Source organism: Erpetoichthys calabaricus, chromosome 5 (genome assembly GCF_900747795.2).
Source record: "Erpetoichthys calabaricus chromosome 5, fErpCal1.3, whole genome shotgun sequence".
Classification (NCBI taxonomy): Eukaryota; Metazoa; Chordata; class Cladistia; order Polypteriformes; family Polypteridae; genus Erpetoichthys; species Erpetoichthys calabaricus.
In genome coordinates, this window is record NC_041398.2 from 128,334,394 (window position 1) to 128,357,510 (window position 23,117).

Here is a 23,117-nt window from a genome sequence, read left to right on the forward strand (position 1 = left end):
CAGAAATGAGTGTTGATTGGCTATAACTGTTCTCCATTATTATTAGGTTTTAAACTTGTTCAACATCACTGCAACCTCAAAGCTGACCTTTTTATCTGATTGGTGACACTTTTGGGTTTTTCCTTCTTTTGCATTGTTAGTAAGCTTGACATCCCACTGCGGTCATATGATTGGAAGCACTCACTATTGCCTTTTAACCACTGCTGTAGCCTTGTTTCTTGCATCATTATCTACCATAATGTTATTCTGCCTATGTGTGTTGTCAGTAGCACTGCACAGGTTCTTGCAAATTATATTATTATTTAAAAACTACAATAGTAGAGTTTTTGAGTGTCACTTTTGTATTGCCTGTCTTGGTTTGGTGATGTCATGATGCTGCTGTTTAGTCAGAAATGTTTTCCTTTAGGTCTATGGGAACCTTTCAGAGCTTCAGGAATACAGTTTAAGGTAAAAGTTTCATATTTATGTTTCCCACTTCTTCCTTTGGCTCTGGGACAGAATTCACCAGTAACTGTCAATTACCGCTAACAGGGAATTCACCCAGGTTATTAGGCATTACTTATGACTGAGTTGTCCTTATCTGTGCATCTTTTCTCTTGCAAGTATGCTCCAGTTTGTTGTCACATGTCATGCTGTCCTGGATAGGTGGACTGGTTGGGTTGACATTATTACTAAGATGAATGGCTGCTTCTGAAATCACTGAATACTTTTAACATTTCCTGTTTTGTTGAAGAGCACATTTTAATACAGTAGTAGTCCTTAAGTACCCATTTTAATAGTAGTCATTAAGTAATCATTTTTGTTGAGTCTGGTCTACATCTCAAAGAATAGTTATCTGGCTGTATAACTTTAAAAAAATTCTTCACATTACTAATGTTTGGCACTAAACCCCCAGCCTGCTCAAATGCAGAAACATACAGACATTGGAACTGGGGGACATGTTGATCTGAAGATATAGTTCCAGAAGAACCATGTTATAAAAAAAACAACTTCAAGAGCTTACCAGAGAGAGAAAGAGACTTTGGGTATTTCCAGTGAGAGGCTAGAACCAACCCTGCTTCATTGATGTCCAGGAAAAAAAAAAGACTCTGCTCTATAGAGCTGAGATTAAGAACTGAGATGTCCAAAATTAGAAATATATGATGTGAGAAAGGAATAGCTCTTGGAAGGATTAAGGAAAGTGAGTCAGAAACACAGAGACGAATGTCCTGTAGGAAGAGACAGGTGGTTAAACATATGTATAAAGGCACCAAGGAGAGTTGAAGAGAAGAACGTAGCAGAAGGACCTGGTGTTCAGACCATTTTTATTATAGTACTAGCAAAATACCCGCGCTTCGCAGCGGAGAAGTAGTGTGTTAAAGAGGTTATGTAAACATATATATACATAAACATATATACTTATATACATATCTACATATACACATATCTACATATATACATATATATATATATATATATATATATATATATATATATATCCATCCATCCATCCATTTTCCAACCCGCTGAATCCGAACACAGGGTCACGGGGGTCTGCTGGAGCCAATCCCAGCCAACACAGGGCACAAGGCAGGGAACCAATCCCGGGCAGGGTGCCAACCCACCGCAGGACACACACAAACACACCCACACACCAAGCACACACTAGGGCCAATTGAGAATCGCCAATCCACCTGACCTGCATGTCTTTGGACTGTGGGAGGAAACCGGAGCGCCCGGAGGAAACCCACGCAGACACGGGGAGAACATGCAAACTCCACGCAGGGAGGACCTGGGAAATGAACCCGGGTCCCCAGATCTCCCAACTGCGAGGCAGCAGCGCTACCCACTGCGCCACCGTGCCGATATATATATATATATATATATATATATATATATATATACATAAAGACATCCACATATATATATACATATATCAACATATATATACACATACATATACACACATACATACATACACACACACATATATATATATATATATATATATATATATATATAGCAAAATACCCACGGTTTGCAGCGGAGAAGTAGTGTGTTAAAGAGGTTATGAAAAAAAAAAAAGGAAACATTTTAAAAATAACGTAACATGATTGTCAATGTAATTGTGTTTTGTCATTGTTATGAGTGTTGCTGTCTTTTATATATATAATATACACAGACACACACACATAAACATATATATACATATAGATATATATATATATATATATATACATATCTACATATACACATATCTACATATACATACGTATATACACATATACACATCCACATAAACATATATATACATATACAAATTTACATATCTACATATACATATATATATAAACTGTATATATATATATATATATATATATATATATATATATATATATATATATATATATATATATATATATATATATATATATATATATATATATATAAACTGTGTATATATATATATATATATATATATATATACATATCTACTTAGTGGCTCCTGTATTTAGGATATAGCAGGTTGGATAATGGACGGATGGACATTTGTATGCATAGCCCCATTTGCCCGTTTTCGTTTATTTTCTTTCTTCAGTAATATTTCAGCAAACCCGGAGCTTGTCAGTTCAAATCCTGGTACTGACACCACTGTGTGACCCTGAGGAAGTCACTTCACCTGCATGTTGTGCAAAAAACAAAAGTAATGTAACAAATTGTACCTCAGATGTTGTAAGTTGGTGGAATAAAGGCATAAGTAAAATAGATAAATATGTATTATACACATAGGAACTATTCATTTATTTTCAGTTAAGTCATCTGCAGCAAACTTTTATAAATGAGGGTTTCTGATTTTTAGATAGTGCAAACTGTTTCTTCTTTATTGACGTTTTCTCTTGGAGAGCTTTTTTCATTTTATTGAAAATGAAAGCAGCAGCTGCCAAAATATGTAGGTTTTTTATTAATTTTTCAACATTGTGTAAAATAAATGTATAAAGTAACATAAAAAGTTAAAATATTTTTTCTGAACCTTACTTGGAAATTCAGTTTAGTTTTAGTTTTCCTTCATCGTGTATTTTTAGTTTTAGTTTAGTTTTTATTTTACAAAGACATTTCTGTTTTATTTTTATATATATATTAGTTTTAGTTTTAGTAATTATAGTATGGTTAAAGAGCTACTATAGAATTTAGTTTTTGTGTCACAATGAGACAGAACTGTACACTTAACGGGGTTGGATATAATATGAATTTAATGTTAGTGGAAGCTTGCTATACTACACAACACACTTTACTATTTGGTTGTGTTTTTTTCTTATAAAAACAAGCATAATCAAAACCAGGTACTGAATATGAACAATTTTACACAATTTTATAATTTTAAAAATATTTTTTTGTCATTTGTGCTGAACAAATCTGCGCTAACTGTTGGCACTTTTTTCTTTTCCTTTTATTGCCCAGAATGGGCCAATTTGTAATGATCTTTAGGTGAATTTTAAGGTTTGAGTTTTTTTACTCTAAATGTCTACAGCACACAACATATCCCGCTCCAATGACAATGTGCTTATAATGAATGCCTTCAATATTTCATTCAAAAATTTCAAACACTGGGCTTTGTTATTTTCTACCAGCCATATTGATCTATGATTCCATCTCAGGCACAAACAATTTATAGACAGAATTTTGCACCTGCAGGCCTGGAAAGATATAAAAAATAAGAAAAGAGTTTCTATTGTGTTCGGACAGGTGTGACCATGAAAATCATGGGGGTTAAGGAAGAACAGGACTCTTAGGCTTGAATGAGTGTGCAGACCCCACCTAGCTGTATTGAGGGAAACAAAGAAAAACAAGCATGTAGTGTGAAGGTTAGGGGCAGTGAGACTTGAAAAGCTCACCATAAGAACAGTAAATCCTTAATGAGCAGAGCAAGAGCAGGTAATAGGAGTATGGGCAGGCACAAAATGACAGAGACAGCATTTGAGATTAAGAACAATATATACATTATCTAAACCTGTTTATCCAGAGCAGGATCACAGGAACCTGGAGCCTAACCCAGCAGGTTTGGATGCAAGGCAGGAAAACTCCCTGGTATACAATATGTATTATATGGCTGATGTTAACAACAAATAGAATATGATATTTCAACTATCTGTTTTGAGAGAGAGAGAAACATTGAAAAAACAGATATTTTAAAGCATAATTCTGCTACTGGATTATTGTCACAATATCAGGTATTTCGAGTTGTGAATATGAACTAAAAAAAGATAAATATAGAATAAATACAAAAACAAATTTGTATGTTTAGCTTTTCACCACTTGGCAGACTCGCGTCCCCCACCTACCTGTAGTTCAGTAGAGACATTGCCAACTCAGATTTTACAAGGTTTGCATTGCTTCATTGTTAAACGATGTTTTTGAAGCAAAAGTGATTGGTCAGCAACAATATGCTGATCTTGTATGATGACATTTGTCAGTCTCTTGATCAGTGCCGTTTTATTTTCAAAAATCGGGAGTGGTCTCCCCTTGAGTTTCTTGTGTATATGGGGATGGATATTTGAGGAGTAAACCGCAAGACAGTGATTATATTATGTACAATAAAGAACTACCAACAACAAATCAAATTAATAATATATTGAAGAAATATTATAAAAGTAAAGTTGAATAAATTGCACTCTGCAGCTGCATGAAAAAAAATAATCGAGTATGTGTTCAGGTAAAATACAACTTCCGGTTAATGGATTTGGGCCAAAAGTTAATACAGATCTACAATTCTGGTGTAACAACCACATGCCAAATTTTGTCCATCTATCAAGTTGCATTTTTGTGATGTCGTGTTTATATTCACACACACACACACACACACTCTCTCACACACACACACACACAGACAGACATAACTCCAAAAAACTGTATTTTCGGACTTGGGGAGTTCTAAAACGTCAAGGTCGAATTTTTTTCATGATAAGTATACTTTTTCTATACTTTGTATACTTTGAGTGCGAAGTGGCAGGTGAATTACTGTCAACAAAAAGCAGGCACCTGAGAAATAAACTGAAGCGTTACTCACTCGTGATTTTTCTGTCGATACGGTAAAGTTTTTGTTGAGCAGTACATTCCGATTTCAGGCGTTTGAATTACATCTTGATATACAACAAGTGCAAAGAAAGGCGACACATAAATTGCTTTCTATTCCACACGTTTTACACGCGTATTCGACTCGCTCTATCACCGCAAATGCTGTGTGAACACCCGACCTCTATCACCAGCCTCCGTTCACTGGATGAATACGTGCGGGCGGTTTGTGGTGGATGGCTTTCAGTTTTAGAGTTAAAAGTTATAAGGGTTAAAAACTAACAGCAAGAAAATTAATTCAAAAACGAAAACTAAAATTATGTTTAGTAAATTATTATTTTATTTCAGTTAGTCTTTCCAGCTACTTTAATAATTTCGTTTAGTTTTAGTATTTCAATTCAGTTTTGTTAATTATTTTATTTCAGTTTATGAAAATGTTTTTTTAATAGTTTCAGTTTTGATTTTATTTTTCGTTAACTATAATAACCTTGGTTCAGACCCATTGTATTACTTTTTTAGAGTGTAAGGTAGATGAGATTTTAAAGCTAATTTCAGTATGTTGGTGATTAGCATTTTCTGAGATGGGAGATTTTTTTTTCCAATTTGGTGTTCCCAGATAATGTGGGAGTAGAAGGTATGTCACTGTTCCATATTGAGTATTGTGGCAATGGTCTGTGAGTGGCTTTCTGCAGCGCACAGTAGAGAATGAAGACATATCAAATAGGAGATAGGGAGCAACAGAAATAAAAACAAGGGTGAGAGAGAAAAGGAGGGAGAAGCGGAACACTATAACAGTAGACCTCAACTGGAAGCAAAGGAAAAAAGGGGAGGGTGAATTGGAAACCTTAGACATCAAGTTATCAAAAAACATTCTTTAAATATATAACATACTTTGTTAAAGTTTAAACATCTAAGCAATCTTGGGTTGGGAGGCATAAGACCTTACAAGACAGCACAATTTTCCATGAATGATGTCTCAACCCAATTCCTTAATTGAGTGCTAAAATATTTCTTTTATTTTTCAAAATTAATGGAAAATATTCAAAACCAACAGTGTATTTTCAATGAATATTTAGGATTTCTTCACGTAATTTGTCATGTTAAGACAGATTTTGAAAAAGAAAAATTATATAATGCTGTTCACACTACGTATGAACTTAATTTTTTCAATACTGTATCTAATGAGGCTATGCCAAGTGGCATCTGAGTTATTTTTTCTCATTCATGCTAATACTGCTTCGCTACTGTCCAGCCATTAAAAACCGTAGATAGCTTAAAACAGATTCTGTGAACGTATAAATAAATCGTTTCTTGTTTTTTTTTTTTGCATGTATTTTCACTTAAAGTGTTAGCATACAGTTTCAATCAAAAAAAAAAGAAAAAATAACCCATCCGTGGTTGTTGCTCTGCTTGGTAGAATGCTGTTTCAGTATTTATTGATATTTAATAGTGAAAAACAAAACACACTTCATTCTGTTGTAAGTATAAAATAACAAATGATTTTTTGTGTAAATATTTTAACATTTACAATCATATTCACATATGTCTGTGGCTATGTAAATATTTATAAACAACAAACATTGTGTAGGTTTATAACAAAACATCCACATCAGGAGTCTGCACAAACTCTTGATATCTTTCAAGAGCACCTCCCATATGCAAAATGATAACCTTTTATACAGTTCTCAAAGATCAAACAAATTAAAAACTAATATTTTATATATAAATAGTTTTAGAAAGTTTTATTCATACTTACATATTTCACAGAATATATGTAAAATTTCAGGTTATGTAATCAAATGATTATTATTCTCCACTTCAGCAGACTGCACAAACTTTTGTTTTGTTGTGTATGCGTCCTTTCACCTGCCACTGCCTCTGCACTTTATTGGTGGCCACTGTTTTTACCATTTTTCATATTGTCTTTTACAGTGAGATACTGTAACTCCCATATCATTTTGTTTTTTGGTAAGTAGCTTATTTGCAATGGAAAGTGAGATGAAAATATGGTCAGTGGCGACATCTCTCTCTTTGCCTACTTTTTCTTTTTTCAAATAGCAAAAAGTGTTTAATACATACTACAGTGAACTGGGTCAGGCTTTCTTGCCACAGCAGTCTATTCAGTATCACAGTACCCGTTGTCAAGTTTTGTGTCAAAGGTACACCCATAGAAAGCAACTGAAAAGTGCAGTTTAGGAAAGTATCTGGTACAGGCTGTGCCAATCTGGCACTTCTTCACCACCTGAAAACACAACCATGATTGTGAAATATGAAATCTATACAAAAAAAAAAAAATAGAGAGAAAAACTGGCACTTATGGTCAACATGATTTTCCAAAGCAGTAGTCTTTAACACAGCATTAGCTAATACCACTCCATATGTAAAAATTCACATTTTTTGGATGAAGTCAGGTAGCTTCAATTTGTCTTCTAATGTAAAACAATAATCTTTTCCCACAAAATATATGTTAATCCTAGCATTATTTTGTAAAAAGTATTAGGTTTGAGAATACAAAAATGTATATTTCTATAATTAGCATGCTCACCATACCATGTTGCATTTCATACATTTGAAACAAATATTAAGTAAATGTTTTTCATTGTATTTTTTACTTCAATTTTTTACTTCAGTTTTTTTTAAACATTGAGATAAGGTGTGTGCTACTTTAATAGTTTTGTATATTTGTAGCACAACTTTTCAGCACATCATATGTTTAGGTATCTGGGAGCCATGACAACTAAACACTGTTAAAAAGTGGGGTTTTGAACCAGGGTTGTTGAGAAATTTTTAAGTTTGTTAAATTATTGCAAAATGGATTTAAAGTAATATTATCCAGTGCAAGCCAACACACATCTGAAATTGTACTGTGACTGAAACTGGAAGGGCTGATGGAATGTGGCACCATTTAGGGGAAAAAATGATATGACATGATTTTAGTACAGCTGTATTGAAATTATGGTACACTTACTGAATCATATACACATACAATTATTTTAAGGCAAATGCGTGCTAAAATAATGTTTTTTTCCTAAACAGTGTCTCGTAGCATACTTATACCTTTGTCACTATATCAGATACTTGGCAAACTTAGAGCAAAATGAATCATGTTATAAGTAGGGACAGCATGTAATGATCAGTTATTCCCAATAAATGTTGATGCCCTTTCACGGAGTACAAGTCAAGCAAATCTAACAAATCTAGCGTCACTTTTGAGCATCAGTAAAGGCCAATGTCAAGGTGGAAAATGAATTCTGTGAAAGAGGTATAGGGAAGGAGGGTAGCGGGGATGTTGAAGTTGATGTAGGTGAGTATGACTGGAGATAATATGAAAAAAATAATTCCTAAGGGTGCTCTGGACTCAAAAAGTGCGGGCAATGTATTAAGGGGCATTTAACAACATACTGTATGTAAACTCTGATAATTGCTGTTTAGTTGATAGTTGTTTAAAAAGCTACTCAGACTGAATTTATTGTTTTACAGATTTTATGGAGAAACTGAAGCAAAGTTGAGGAATATTTTCTTTGAGGCTTCTCAGAGGTAACAATTGTTGAGTTTTGTATAATGTCTTACTATACATTTATGTTAGTGTTTTGTAGCCACAATATGTATATTATTTTACATTGATATTTATTAAGCATTTAAACTTTATAATGAAAGTTTATTCATTCTATGGAAATCCTGAATTATGCAAATACTGTATATGAATAATATAGATTTCATTAGAGAAGTGACAGTTTTTTAATACTCTAATGACAGTAATTTGCCATATTATTATCAAAACTGTGTTTGTAGTGCTGCACATGTATTTAGATTATCAGCAATCCTTTTAAAATTGCTGCATTATGACATATATCACGTCATGATGTAATTTTTTGTTACACATAAAATAATGGGATTTAAACATCCATCCATCCATTATCCAACCCGCTATATCCTAACTACAGGGTCACGGGAGTCTGCTGTAGCCAGACCTAGCCAACACAGGGCGCAAGGCAGGAAACAAACCCCGGGCAGGACGCCAGCCCACCGCAGGGCGCGCACACACTAGGGACAATTTAGAATCGCCAATGCACCTAACCTGCATGTCTTTGGACTGTGGGAGGAAACCGGAGCACCTGGAGGAAACCCACGCAGACATGGGGAGAACATGCAAACTCCATGCAGGGAGGACCCGGGAAGCGAACCCAGGTCTCCTAACTGCGAGGCAGCAGCTCTACCCACTGCACTACTGTGCCGCCCTAATGGGATTTATAGAAAAAGTAAAATGCTTTACATAGCCAGAATGGAACACATTAGTGGTCTATGGCACTACCAAAATACATAGTTGTTGCTTGACACGCAATATAGTGAACATGCTAATTGTACAAATCTTAGGTTTGCTAAAATGGATACAAGAACATCTGGACAACTTTCTGTTTGCAGATCACACCAGATATTTCACAAGCCTTGTTTTTACCAACATGTCCACACGGTAATAGATTTTCTTTCCTCCTCAAACATATTCAAAGTTTTCATCTTTATTACGTTTTGCTTCTTCCTCTTGCCTCTAGTCAAAAAGGTCAGCTGTCACCAACAGGTGATCAGATACACAAACTTCACATTCTTCATCTTTGTATTTTTTACTTAAATACATTAACAAATAGTAACATCAAATTTAATATTTCCATCACAATTAAATTCTAATATTACTTTCATACTTAAATATAGTGTGGCACGCAAACTTTTTTTTGTAATTCAAATTAACTAATCCTCTCACCTTCATCAAGTTTTCATGTACTAATGTTGTTCACATCTTTTTTGTGTCACCTCTAACCTATAATTTATAGGGAAATGAATAATTGTTCAAAATCCCAGATCTTTCTGTTGTGCTATAGAACCATTAATAATTTCTTGAGAGTTTATGAACTTGTGCTACAACATGAGACACTGACTGTCTGCTGATATTCATTCACCTCTGCATATTATAGTGCAAAAACAGTACAGAGAGACTTTGGTATTGGTTTGGGTAAACTATTTGCTTTTTGGTGATACATTTTTATATAACATAAAATTCTCAATTCATCCTCGGCTGCAAGGGTTCTGAGGGCAGATAAGGAGGCACTTGTTAGAGGAATCTGTGAGCAAGTGACATACCATCTCTGGTCTAGTGACCCATGTCCTGCTTTTCAGAGGAATCAAAGCATTATGTGCATCAGAATGTGTTCCTTGAAGAGTCGCGGTCAGGGCGGGTGATGGAATGGTCTTTACAGGTAATGCTACGGTTGTGACCCACTGGGCTGGCTACTTTGAGCAGCTGTTTAAAGCTGATACTCCGGCTAAGGCATTGCACATCTCCTGGTCCACGGTTCTTGAAGCTCATTTTCCAATTACCTGTGAACCACTCAACCTAGCTGAGATTGCAAAGCTGGTGAACCAGCTGAGGGTAGGGAAGGCTGCAGGGATCTGTGGTATCCAGGGTGAACTTCTCCAGAGTGGTGCTAAGGCTGTCGTCCTGGTATTGCAAGCAATCTTTGCTTCCGTTTGGGAGACAAGTGTTATCCCAACTGACTGGAAAATGGGACTTATTGTCTATAACTGGAAAGGGAAGGGTAATCGCCTGGATTGCAGCAACCACAGGGGGATAACACTGCTCTCAGTGCCAGGTAAGATCCTTGCTCGGGTCATCCTCAAAAGGATCTGTGATCACTTGCTCACCTACCAGCGACTGGAGCAGTCTGGTTTTACCCCTAAGAAGTTTTCCATCAACCGTATCTTGGTACTAAGGGTTCTCATCAAGTGAAAACGCGAATATAAAGTAGAGTTTCTTTGTAGCCTTTGTTAATTTTTGTAAAGCGTTCAGCTCAGTTGATCAAGCTGCTCTGTGGGACATCCTGAGACTTCGCGATATCCCCCCATAATTACTGGATGTCATGGCTGGCCTGTACACTTGGTGCTGTGCAGAGTGGAGGCAGAAGCTAAGTGTTTGTTAGGGATGTGTTCTTGCTTCTACCCTGTTCAATGCTTGCATGGACTGGGTGTTGGGCTGAGTCGTGAGGTCCAGTGGCTGTGTTGGTGAAGAAAGATTCATTGATCTTGATTTTGCCAATAACGCTGTGATCTTCTTAGAGTCAAGGGCGGATCTGAACAGGGTTTTCGAGAGACTGAGTGAAGAGTCTTGAGTGTCTGTATTTATGAGTGCCCTGGATAAAAACTAAGATCCAAGCCTATAATGACCTTTTGGGCATAGCCATCAGTACTGTGTCTGTTTGCAGAGAGATGCGTCGACCATGTCAAGAGGTTTACTTACCTCGGCAGTGACATTAAAGTCAGTAGATGGATTGGGCGAGCATGGCGGTAGGGTCATGAGGTTGCTGGAAAGAGGTCTGTGATGCTCCCAATATTTCTGCAAAAGTCTTTAGAGTCCTAGAGCTTCCTGTTTTGCTATATTATTGCAAGACATGGATAGTATCTAGTGACCTGAGACGAAGACTGGACTCCCTCGGTACTGTGTCTCTTTGGAGAATCCTTAGGTACTGCTGGTTTGACTTTGCATTACGAAATGCGACACATTACATGCATTGTGAGGGAGCGTCAGTTTCCCCGACGGTGGTCGGGCTCTCAGGATCCTCTTTGTTGAGAAGTGGCTGGAGAAGGCCAAGGGGACGTCCATGTAACACCTGACTGTGGCAGATGGGTGGTCATTTTTGGAGGGTAGGACTGGACTGTGTAATTGCCTGGGGGGGTTGCCAACCTGGATCCAGAGCAGTTTCATTTTGTGGTGGGTGTGGCAACGCGCTGTACCAGTGCATCCTCCCCAACCTGACCTGACTTGATTCTCTGTTTAGAGTCGGGGTGAGGACAAAACCCATTCCAGCAGTATTAGATGAAAGGCAGGCACCAGTCCAGGTCATGGTACCAGTCCAATGCAGGGCCCACTCAAGCATACACTCATACAGGATTAATCTGGAAATACCCGTAATTGTAACAGAAACATCTCTCTCTTGTTAAAGGAAACAAGGAGAAAAACCCATGTAAGTAGAATTTTCTAACCCAGTAATCTGTAACTGTACTGCACCACTGTATCTTTCCCTTCACTGTGTTACATACTTTTTACAATATATGCAAAGTCACATGTGGGTGGCCTGTGTGTGTGTGTATATATATATATATATATATATATATATATATATATATATATATATATCTCACATGAATGCAAACAATTGCGCAGTAAAATGTGGCATATCTGTGTAAACTGATGTGTTGCAATTTTACTTATGCTCCTTTGTTCATCAGTACAATTTCACATATACTTATTTCTACTCGACTAATTTATTTCACCTTCATTGAAAAAAATGGTAATAACTGAACACCAATCACAACTCATGTCAGCCTAACATATTACAGTTTGGCAACAGAATGGTGTATCCTTCATTTTGAATCAGTTCGATCTACCAATGTCAATTTTACAGCATATTAGATACTACAGTGCACTTTTTAATACTGATTCTGCTTTCTGTATAAAGATCTGTACCACACTGTATAAAACATATAAAAGAAAGAACAAAGTCAAAGAAAGATATGTCCCACAGAACTCTTGTAGCCTTGCATTAGTCCTAAATCAAGATCTAAAACTATGGATCGGCAGGTCTTCACAGTCAAGAGTATTTGAATAATTGATAAAGAAAGGTTTATAATTGATTTTGTAAATGTATTTACACACAAAATTATTTAATATATTTCAAAGATATTTTCTCTTTTGTCCTTCATTTCAATCCTCATCATGTGTCTTATAATAATAATAATAATAATAATAATAATAATACTTTCATTATAACAAGTTGTTTGAAGCATATGAGAGGAAAACTAAAGGATCTGGAGGAGAAACACCTTTGGACATGAGGAGACTGTGCATGTTTTATGCAACCAGTGCACATACTGGGAATTAAACCCATGACTCTATAGTATTTACCATATGTATATATGTGTATAAGGTGTTCTTTATTTTAACCAGTAAAGCTATCTGAGTTAGCATTTTATTATTTAATTATTTAATGGGGTAGAATTCCTTGTAATCCTTCATGAATATTCAGTAAACTTTCCTTTTAGTTCTGATCAAACATAGATAGATAAACTCTGTAGATTTTCATTTTTATAATTTGATACTAATTATAAAATTGTTTGGTCCACTAGTTAATTGTGTCTGAAAGTGAAAATATTTTATTTTTCAATTTATAGTCAAACACTCACACAAATATTTTTTTTTCAGTCCACCAGCAATTATTTTCATTGATGAATTAGATGCATTATGTCCAAAGAGGGAAGGAGCACAAAATGAAGTTGAGAAGAGAGTTGTAGCTTCACTGCTTACTCTGATGGATGGTATTGGTTCGGTAAGGAGAAAGACAATATTTTTAATTCCTAAATAGCTAGATTCATTAAATATTTGCATGTTTATTTAGATTTACAGATATTAACATTCTGCTGTGCCATTTAATTTTGAATCTGTTGTTATTGAAAGAGGTTCTACCCAGCGATCAAATTTTCAAGTTTCTTTATTTCATTATAGGATTACAGGAAATCAGAACCTGTTTCAGCAGTATTTGATGCAAGGTGGAAACCAGTCCTGATGGAGCTCCTTGTCCATTGAAGGGAACATACTAGCAAATAGGCAAATATGCTCGTTGTGTAGGTTAGAAGTTTAGTTGTGCTAACTAACCAGATAAAACAAAAATCTTCTTTTAAGTAGAGCAGTTTATGATCTAATGCATATGCTCAATGCAAAAAAACTTTTGTGTTTGGATTTGTGCTCGTCATATGCTGATTGCTGCCAAATCATTTCTCATAGATCTCCAGCTGTTCAGTATAGTGTAAACACTAACTATATGCTGCAGTTGAACATTTGTTCTGTGCAGCTCTTTTTAATTCTATGGCCATTTCTCCACTGGACAGCCAAGTGTCTCATTAACTAGCACTCCTATTTCAGCTCTTCTGGAGAATCGGCATTATGCATAGTCCCAGTTTCTGTTGTTTTGTTTTTTTTTTTTTATATCATTTTATTAATTTTATTGTAATCATTCATACAAATCGATCAATTTTTACAAAAAATAGGATTGAAAAAACAGGTCGACCCCCACCCCTGAAAGAGAGTGCATGGCCAATGGGGTAAAACTTAAGGCTTATACCTAAATTGGTGAGTTTAATCGGCCAGTAGAGATGAATGGAGAAGAAAAAGAAATGCGGAGATAATTGCTTCCTCTGTGCTTTAAGAGCTTATTCTAAAATTTTATTGATTATATTCTGCCAGGTTTTAAAAAAATTCTGTACAGATCCTCTAACTGTATATTTGATTTTTTCCAATTTCAAATTAGTATAAAACATCGGTTACCCACTGACTTAAAAGAGAAGAGTTAGGATTCTTCCAGTTTAGCAAAATAAGTCTGCGTGCCAAAAGTGTAGTAAATGCAATCACAGTTTGTTTGTCCTTCTCCACTTTAAACTAGAAGAACACCAAGCACAGCTGTTAATGGGTTAGGAGGGATTGTGACACCAAGGCTGTCTGAAAGGCACTTAAAAATTTTGGTCCAAAATGATGTTAATTTGCCGCAGGCCCAAAACATGTGACCCAGTGAGGCTGGAACTTGATTGCAGCGTTTGCAGGTTGGATCTTGCCCTGGAAACATTTTGGACAGTTTTAGGCGAGACAGATGTGCTCGATATATAACTTTGAATTGAATAATTGTATGCTTTGTGCATATGGAGCTCAAGTGAAGTCTCTGCATTGCTACTTTCCACTTCCTTTCTGATATATTGATTAAGAGATCTTTTTCCCACTGTCCTCTTGGATCTTTGAAAGGGAGGGACTGTAAAATAATTTTATATATTGCAGAGATGGTGTCTAAGTCCTTGAAATTGAGCAATATTTTTTCCAGCATGGACGAGGGTGCAAGATGAGCAGGTTCTGTTTAACAAAGTTCCTAATTTGAAGATAGTGAAATAAATGTGTAGCTGGAAAGTTAAACTTGGAATGTAATTGTTCATGGGATACAAAGATGTTGTCTATATAAAGATCTCTGAGCATTTTAATCCCAAATTTTTTCCAGATATTAAAAACTGCATATATTTGCAAGGGTTGAAAGAGGTGGTTCTCTTGCAGATGTACCACAGATAAAAGCTTCTCCGTCTTAAAATGCTTTCTACATGGGTTCCATATTCTGAGTGACTGAAGCACAATTGGGTTATTAGTATATTGCCGATACCTTGCATTTATTGGGGCACAAAGCAGGGAATATAAAGAAGTACTGCAGGATTTTACTTCTATTGCTGAGCAGGCCTGTGTGTGTTCATTTTTTGTGTCCAGGTTTTTATAGCTTGTATGTTTGCTGCCCAGTAATAAAACTGAAAGTTAGGTAGAGCCATGCCACCTTCTGCCTTAGGTCTTTGTAGGGTCGCTCTCTGGATATGTGGATGTTTTGAGTTCCAAATAAATGAGGTTATTGTTGAATCTAATTGCTTCAAAAATGATTTATTGATGTATATTGGAATGTTTTGAAATAAAAAAAGAAGCTTAGGAAGAATATTCATCTTAACAACGTTAATTCTTCCAGCTAGAGTGAGATGAAGGGTTGACCATCTATGGAAGTCTAGCTTAATTTTTTCCATACAGGTGGCAAAATGTTGTTGATAAAGAGCTTTGTGTTACTTGTGCTGTTTACCCCTAGGTATTTAAACTGATCTGCAATGATACAAGGTAGGGTGTCTAATCTAATGTTATATGCTTGAGAATTCACTGGAAAGAGCACACTTTTATTCAAATTAATTCTGAGACCAGAGATCTTTTGAAATTCTGTAAGTGCTATTAAGACTGCAGGCACAGAATTTTGTGGGTCTGATATATACAGTACCATATCTTCTGCATATAGAGAAATTTTCTGTTGCAGTCCTTCTCTGATAATCCCATTTATCTGATCAGCATTTTGACAGTGAACTGCCAGTGGTTCAATGGCGATTGCAAATAGCAGTGGTGACAAGGGGGCATCCTTGTCTGGTACCACGTTCTAGTTTAAAGTAGTCTGAACAAATATTGTTAATACAAACTGAAGCTTCTGGATTGGTATACAGTGATTTGATCCATGCACAAATGTTCGGGCCAAACCCAAATTTTTCCAATGTAGTGAAAAGGTATTTCCATTCAATTATGTCGAATGCTTTTTTCTGCATCCAATGGTAATAATATTTCTGGTGTGTTTGACTTTGTTGGTGAGTATATTACATTAAACAGGCGTCGAAGATTGGAGGATAAGTGTTGACCCTTTTTTTTAGGTAAATTAGTGGCTCCTGTATAGGTAAGTGTGGCATGTGATTGACATGAAACATAAGTGGGACTGGTTCTGTCTTGTGGCAAACATATTTATTATACTTTATTCTCAGTAGAAAAATGGGCAGATTTTTTTTTTGTTTGTTTCTTGTTCAAGCTTTCAGTTTGAACTTTTCTTAGTCAGTGAACAATGAATGGCCCGGCACCATTTGCTTTTTTAGTTGTTGTAATAGTTTAAAAAAGAAAGAAATGAAATCTTGAACCAGGAGTGCTTCTTGCAAAAGACTTTGCACCATTCAAAATGTTGCTGCAAAACTTCTTTTGCTGTTCACCTGCTAGCAAAACATGAGTTGGGCTGTCTTCATCTCCTGCTGAAGGTGGTAATTTGAAACCAAAAAAGCTGTACGTGTACTCATTCCATTTTGAGAAATGAAGCCAACAGAGATGTATACGTTTGAAAAACCGACTTATCCCGGATGAGTTTCACTGGCATTAATGATTAGGAATCTGATTGGAACAAAACCCTGCATCCACAGGGGTTCACCAGGACCGAGTTTGGGAAACACTGCTGAACACAGACGAAACTGACTCAGGTGAGGAGTTGGGACGGGCAAAGCAGTTGCAGCTATTGATTATTCAGTGTTGTTTGCCTGGGTGTTTTTAAATGCATGTTGAGATATCTCTGCACTCAGAACGTTTTTGAACAAATCGTGCATTGAAAGATCTGTTTGGAATGCGTTTGTTCAGTGGAGTGTGTGTTTAAATGTGCTTTGTGAGATTTCTGGCGCGTGAAGGTTTTGGAGCAGTGTTGACACTGAAAAGAATTCATCGGGGAATGTGTTTTGAGATGGTTAGTAAGGTATCTGCGTGCGTGAAAGTGTTTGTCACAAATTTTGCATACAAATCTTTGTGTTGAATGGATCTGCATATGGTTGTGGAGATCCATCTCACCTGTGAAGTCCTCGTTACAAAATGTGCAATTGAAAGTGAGAGTCTTCAAGGATTTCTCCAAAAATCCAATTTCCTTTAGCATCCCAAGGATATGCATGGTGGGGTGATTAATAGTTCGAAATTGGTGTAGAATAAGTGAGTATGGATGAGTTTCTGTATAAATGTTTTGTGATCAATACTGGAATCCCATTTAGGGTTTTTGACAGAGTATTCTTCCTGTGAATCTTTCAGTGCCTGTTTTTTTTTATTCTGACCCTAGTTTTTTGAGTATTTAATCGCTAGCTTTACTTTCTTGGACATTTTTGTCTTTATATTTGTTTAATTTTACAGAATCAAATAGAAAACACCATACGGTAACAAAAAAAGATAAATCTGGAAGTACAAATGTACAGGTCTTTTAATTTTGGCGAAGTTGCTATAATCTTAAACTGGGGAAATACGTCACAAAAAGCAGAATCTTTATAAAATGTTAAATATTATTTGCAATAAAATAAAATAAAGGAAACATTATGCATGTTTGTACATTTTCATCTTTTTGTCTCGGAATGCTAGCAGAACTTCTAGATGTATGGTACAGTCCAGTGTTCACCAGAATATGGAAAAATACACTGAAAATAAACTATTTTGTGCTGCTGTAATTTGGCATTAACTTCTGAATTCATTTAAATGGCTAAACACTTTTGAATTGTTTATATTAAATGTTCAGTACATTTTTTTTAACAGGTTAAAACATTTGTGAAGAAAGAAGATCTAAATTCATAGTTTTAACCTACCAGATTCTTTATTCTTTCATTAATTTGCCTTGAAGTTCACATAAAGAGAAACTCATGACCGTTGTCCTTAAATACAAGTACCATCCTTATGCCAAGTCACAATTTGACAAGATCACAAGTTTTACATTAACTTGTATTTAACCAGTTATAACAGCACACTGTTCAATGGACTTGATCAAAATATTTTCACCCTTTGCTCTACATTACGTTCTGTTCTTAATTTCAACCAAAGCACCAGAATGATAACAAGATACTAAAACTAATCACAGGATAACTATAGTCATGATTCCTGACTTGCAGAAATGTTGAGCCGACTCCTTTTTATGGAATGCATTTCACTTGGCCCCTTTCTTGCTGATGGTTTTAAAATTATATAGTTATTATTTGCCTTATTATTTATCTTAGGTTTTTAGTGTAAGGTCTTGATTATTTTTTTCAAATATTCAGTGCATCCGGAAAGTATTCACAGCGCATCACTTTTTCCACATTTTGTTATGTTACAGCCTTATTCCAAAATGGATTAAATTCATTTTTTTCCTCAGAATTCTACACACAACACCCAATAATGACAACGTGAAAAAAGTTTACTCGAGGTTTTTGCAAATTTATTAAAAATAAAAAAACTGAGAAAGCACATAAGCATTCACAGCCTTTGCTCAGTACTTTGTCGATGCATCTTTGGCAGCAATTACAGCCTCAGGTCTTTTTGAATATGATGCCACAAGCTTGGCACACCTATCCTTGGCCAGTTTTGCCCATTCCTCTTTGCAGCACCTCTCAAGCTCCATCAGGTTGGATGGGAAGCGTCGGTGCACAGCCATTTTAAGATCTCTCCAGAGACATTCAATCGGATTCAAGTCTGGGCTCTGGCTGGGCCACTCAAGGACATTCACAAAGTTGTCTTGAAGCCACTCCTTTGATATCTTGGCTGTGTGCTTAGGGTCGTTGTCCTGCTGAAAGATGAACCGTCGCCCCGGTCTGAGGTCAAGAGCGCTCTGGAGCAGGTTTTCACCCAGGATGTCTCTGTACATTGCTGCAGTCATCTTTCCCTTTATCCTGACTATTCTCCCAGTCCCTGCCGCTGAAAAACATCCCCACGGCATGATGCTGCCACCACCATGCTTCACTGTAGGGATGGTATTGGCCTGGTGATGAGTGGTGCCTGGTTTCCTCCAAACGTGACGCCTGGCATTCACACCAAAGAGTTCAGTCTTTGTCTCATCAGACCAGAGGATTTTCTTCAGGTGCCTTTTGGCAAACTCCAGGCGGGCTGCCATGTGCCTTTTACTAAGGAGTGGCTTCCGTCTGGCCACTCTACCATACAGGCCTGATTGGTGGATTGCAGCAGAGATGGTTGTCCTTCTGGAAGGTTCTCCTCTCTCCACAGAGGACCTCTGGAGCTCTGACAGAGTGACCATCGGGTTCTTGGTCACCTCCCTGACTAAGGCCCTTCTCCCCCGATTGCTCAGTTTAAATGGCCGGCCAGCTCTAGGAAGAGTCCTGGTGGTTTTGAACTTCTTCCACTTACGGATGATGGAGGCCACTGTGCTCATTGGGACCTTCAAAGCAGCAGAATTTTTTCTGTAACTTTCCCCAGATTTGTGCCTCGAGACAATCCTGTCTCGGAGGTCTACAGACAATTCCTTTGACTTCATGCTTGGTTTGTGCTCTGACATGAACTGTCAACTGTGGGAGCTTATATAGACAGGTGTGTGCCTTTCCAAATCATGTCCAATCAACAGAATTTATCACAGGTGGACTCCAATTAAGCTGCAGAAACATCTCAAGGATGATCAGGAGAAACAGGATGCACCTGAGCTCAATTTTGAGCTTCATGGCAAAGGCTGTGAATACTTATGTACATGTGCTTTCTCAATTTTTTTATTTTTAATAAATTTGCAAAAATCTTAAGTAAACTTTTTTCACGTTGTCATTATGAGGTGTTGTGTGTAGAATTCTGAGGAAAAAAATGAATTTAATCCATTTTGGAATAAGGCTGTAACATAACAAAATGTGGAAAAAGTGATGCGCTGTGAATACTTTCTGGATGCACTGTATATTAGAAACAAGGTCCCTATATTTACTTTTTGATTGTACTATACTATGGGCTACTTTTAGCACCTAAAATAATTTTGATGAGGTCTATTTTTTGATTATTGTTTAGGAAGAACACTTGGGGCGGCTTCTTGTTCTTGGAGCTACAAATCGCCCACATGCTTTAGATTCTGCACTTCGTAGACCTGGTCGCTTTGACAAGGAAATTGAAATTGGAATTCCAAATGCACAAGACAGACTTGATATTTTGAAAAAGTTGCTGACTAATGTACCCCATTTACTCTCTGAAGAGGATTTGATGCATCTAGCTGACTGTGCTCATGGCTATGTTGGAGCAGATCTTGCTGCTTTATGCAAAGAAGCAGGTAAGAATGCTTAATTATTTTTCCATTTGTAACTTCATAGCAAGTGCACATTTTTAAATTAATACTGGTCATTGATGTTTCACATAAATAACTTGAAATTGCCTGTAGCCATCTGAGGGACAAATTAATTTTTAATTTGTAATCCTGTGTAATGAAGCATGTTGCACTCATATGAATTTTTCTTTATAGAGTGTGAGTTTACATTTAATTTATGTAATTGTTACACGTTTATTGAAAGCATATTGCAGTTTATTTTACTGTAATAAATGTTTAGTCAGTTATTTTCAGGGTTTCCCTCATGATACAGCACTAGCTTTTACTTTTACCTGCTATTTTCTACTGGCCTGTCATGTCTGTGTCTGTTGCTAGACTACTAAAATTATTTTGCAGTCATATGATTAGAAAAAATTGGAGAAATAAAAAGAGGAACGCAGGTGATGGCATTTTTTAAGCATTGTGTACCAATAGCCACAATTTCAGTGTCCCCTTGTGTTTTTGATTCTTGTTATTTAAGCTATTTTTGGTTCAGTTTACAAATGAAGATTTTGTCTTGTGAATTTAATCATTTTGTAAATTCATTTTATGGCATTTGCCAGCTTTTGGGCTTTGTCTAGTGTCTTTTGGGTCAATTAGTTTTCTTGATTAACTTCCTTCCCTGAGTATGTGGTTCTGCATGTTTACTTAATTTTTCTGCAGGAACATGGATGTTGAATAAACATTTCATTTTTTATTATTTGCCTTTCCTTCTACTAATTTATCCTGATCTGCACTCAAATAGTTCTTCCATCTTGCCCAATATCTTTAGAGCACAACTCCTCGCACAGTTGAATAGGCACATTGAGAAGGTGACTGCCTCTGAAGACATAGTCAAGCAGCTTTTGGTTTAGAGTTACTAGTTACCGGGTTTTGGCCTATTTTTTATTTTAGAAACGTGAGTGAGCCCATTTAGTAATGTTTCCATAAACATCACAAAAAGGAGGAAAGACATGGTGTTCCCATGATAGAAAACTGTACTATTTTGAAACAGACTTTGCAAGTATATCATTTGTTCCATAAATGCAGGAACAAATTGCTACACGTTAATGGCTCTGTAACCAACTTCAGTGGCATGCTAGGTTATAAATGCATCTGCAAGTGCACAAGACACATGTAGTTTGGTTTGGCATAATCTTATGACTCCTCAAAGATCTGCAAGGATCAAGATGGTCAGCTCTTCCACAAGTGAAATGCACATTTGCTGGCCATTTTATTCATTCATTTATTTGTTTATTCCTTTGTTGTTTTATTGCTGAGTTATTGTTGCTAAAGCTTTACTGTTATTTTTAATTTTTCCAGTCCCGAGACCTCATGCAAGTGATTGGTTAGATTGTTGTGTGACATGTGCATGCATCCACTCAGCTGTACTTGGTGCATTTGTGCTAGAGTATGACATTGCAGTAATCATTTTTAAGAAGGTAAGAAATGTGAACGGCAAGAAGGTTGCTTTTTTTTTGATCCTTTTCAAATGGCAAAATCCTGTTATGTTGTCTATACTGCGTGCCTTGATTGGAGCATTCTTGTCGTTGTTGGAAAAGTATTCATTTGATTATTAAATGCTAATGCATTTTGAAAGTTTCTGTCACTGTGCCTTTTGTCCATGTGCAGAGCAGGGCTATCAAATTAACTATAAAATAAGGTTTGAATGTTCAAATTAAAAAAAGTAAATATCTGAATTTATTCAAACTTTGATTAATGACTATGGGTGTCACATGTATGTTTGTATGAGTTTTGTTTACACTTTGTTGTTATTTTAACACCCACAGTGGCGGGCACAGCAACAGCAAAGACCTTATGGGACACGGACAACTTTTACTTATATGCAGTTTGAGTCATCAAAATTCTGAGCAGCCGTGCCTTATAGAAAAGAGACAACTGCACTGCCGTCTTGTTTTCTGTCTAGTACTGATGATTGGGTGTGCAAGTCTTAAACTGCTCAGACTTTTTGGCACAGAAGCACAATCCCACACCCCTGTCACTCAGCTCTCCCTATGGAGGTGCCTTGTTTTGTTGTCTCATATAAAGTGCTTTCCCCTGGGCTCCACTTCATCCCTGATACATATTCCTCATAGCTGTCCTTGCAGCAACAAGACACGTCGCAATCCATTTGTAACGTAAGACATCAGCAGAGTGCTACAAACAGGACAAGTGCAACATTGTAATAATGCTTTGCAGACTTGCAGATGCACCACAAGTTAAAAAAAAAAAAAAAAAGTAAAAATGTTAATAACAATGCAGTGAAGCACGGTGTCAGTGTGTGTGGCTTATAAGGATTTAAGGTCCTTTTTGTGGATGCATGTATGGCTCGCTCTGCTGTGAAGAGTCAGGATGAATATGGGTTAATTAGACCATGAGAGGGTGAGAATAGCAAGCAAAGTAAAAGTGCATGCAAGGGGCAGTCAGGATGAAGTTGTTTTATAATTCTGGAGGTGTCCAATGGGCAACAGCAGCATACTGTTTATATTGCAGCATTCAGAATAAAAAGCCAGTCAACATCCGTGGACCCAACCTGCAAGTGGGATCGTCACAGCATCAAGTCATTGTCCACACAACATGTCCATTTTTTTCCTCCTTTAATGCAGCAATATTTTA

General features: G+C 36.5%; 1 protein-coding gene across 1 annotated transcript in view; it reads left to right on the forward strand.

The window, feature by feature from the left end:
- spata5 (spermatogenesis associated 5) overlaps positions 1-23,117 on the forward strand; it is a 414,461-nt gene that overhangs the window by 21,823 nt on the left and 369,521 nt on the right. Inside the window, exons 7-9 of the mRNA XM_028802032.2 lie at positions 8,530-8,586; positions 13,298-13,421; positions 20,234-20,489. Of these exons, the coding sequence (XP_028657865.2) occupies positions 8,530-8,586; positions 13,298-13,421; positions 20,234-20,489 (437 nt within the window). The remainder of the gene's footprint in view (positions 1-8,529; positions 8,587-13,297; positions 13,422-20,233; positions 20,490-23,117) is intronic.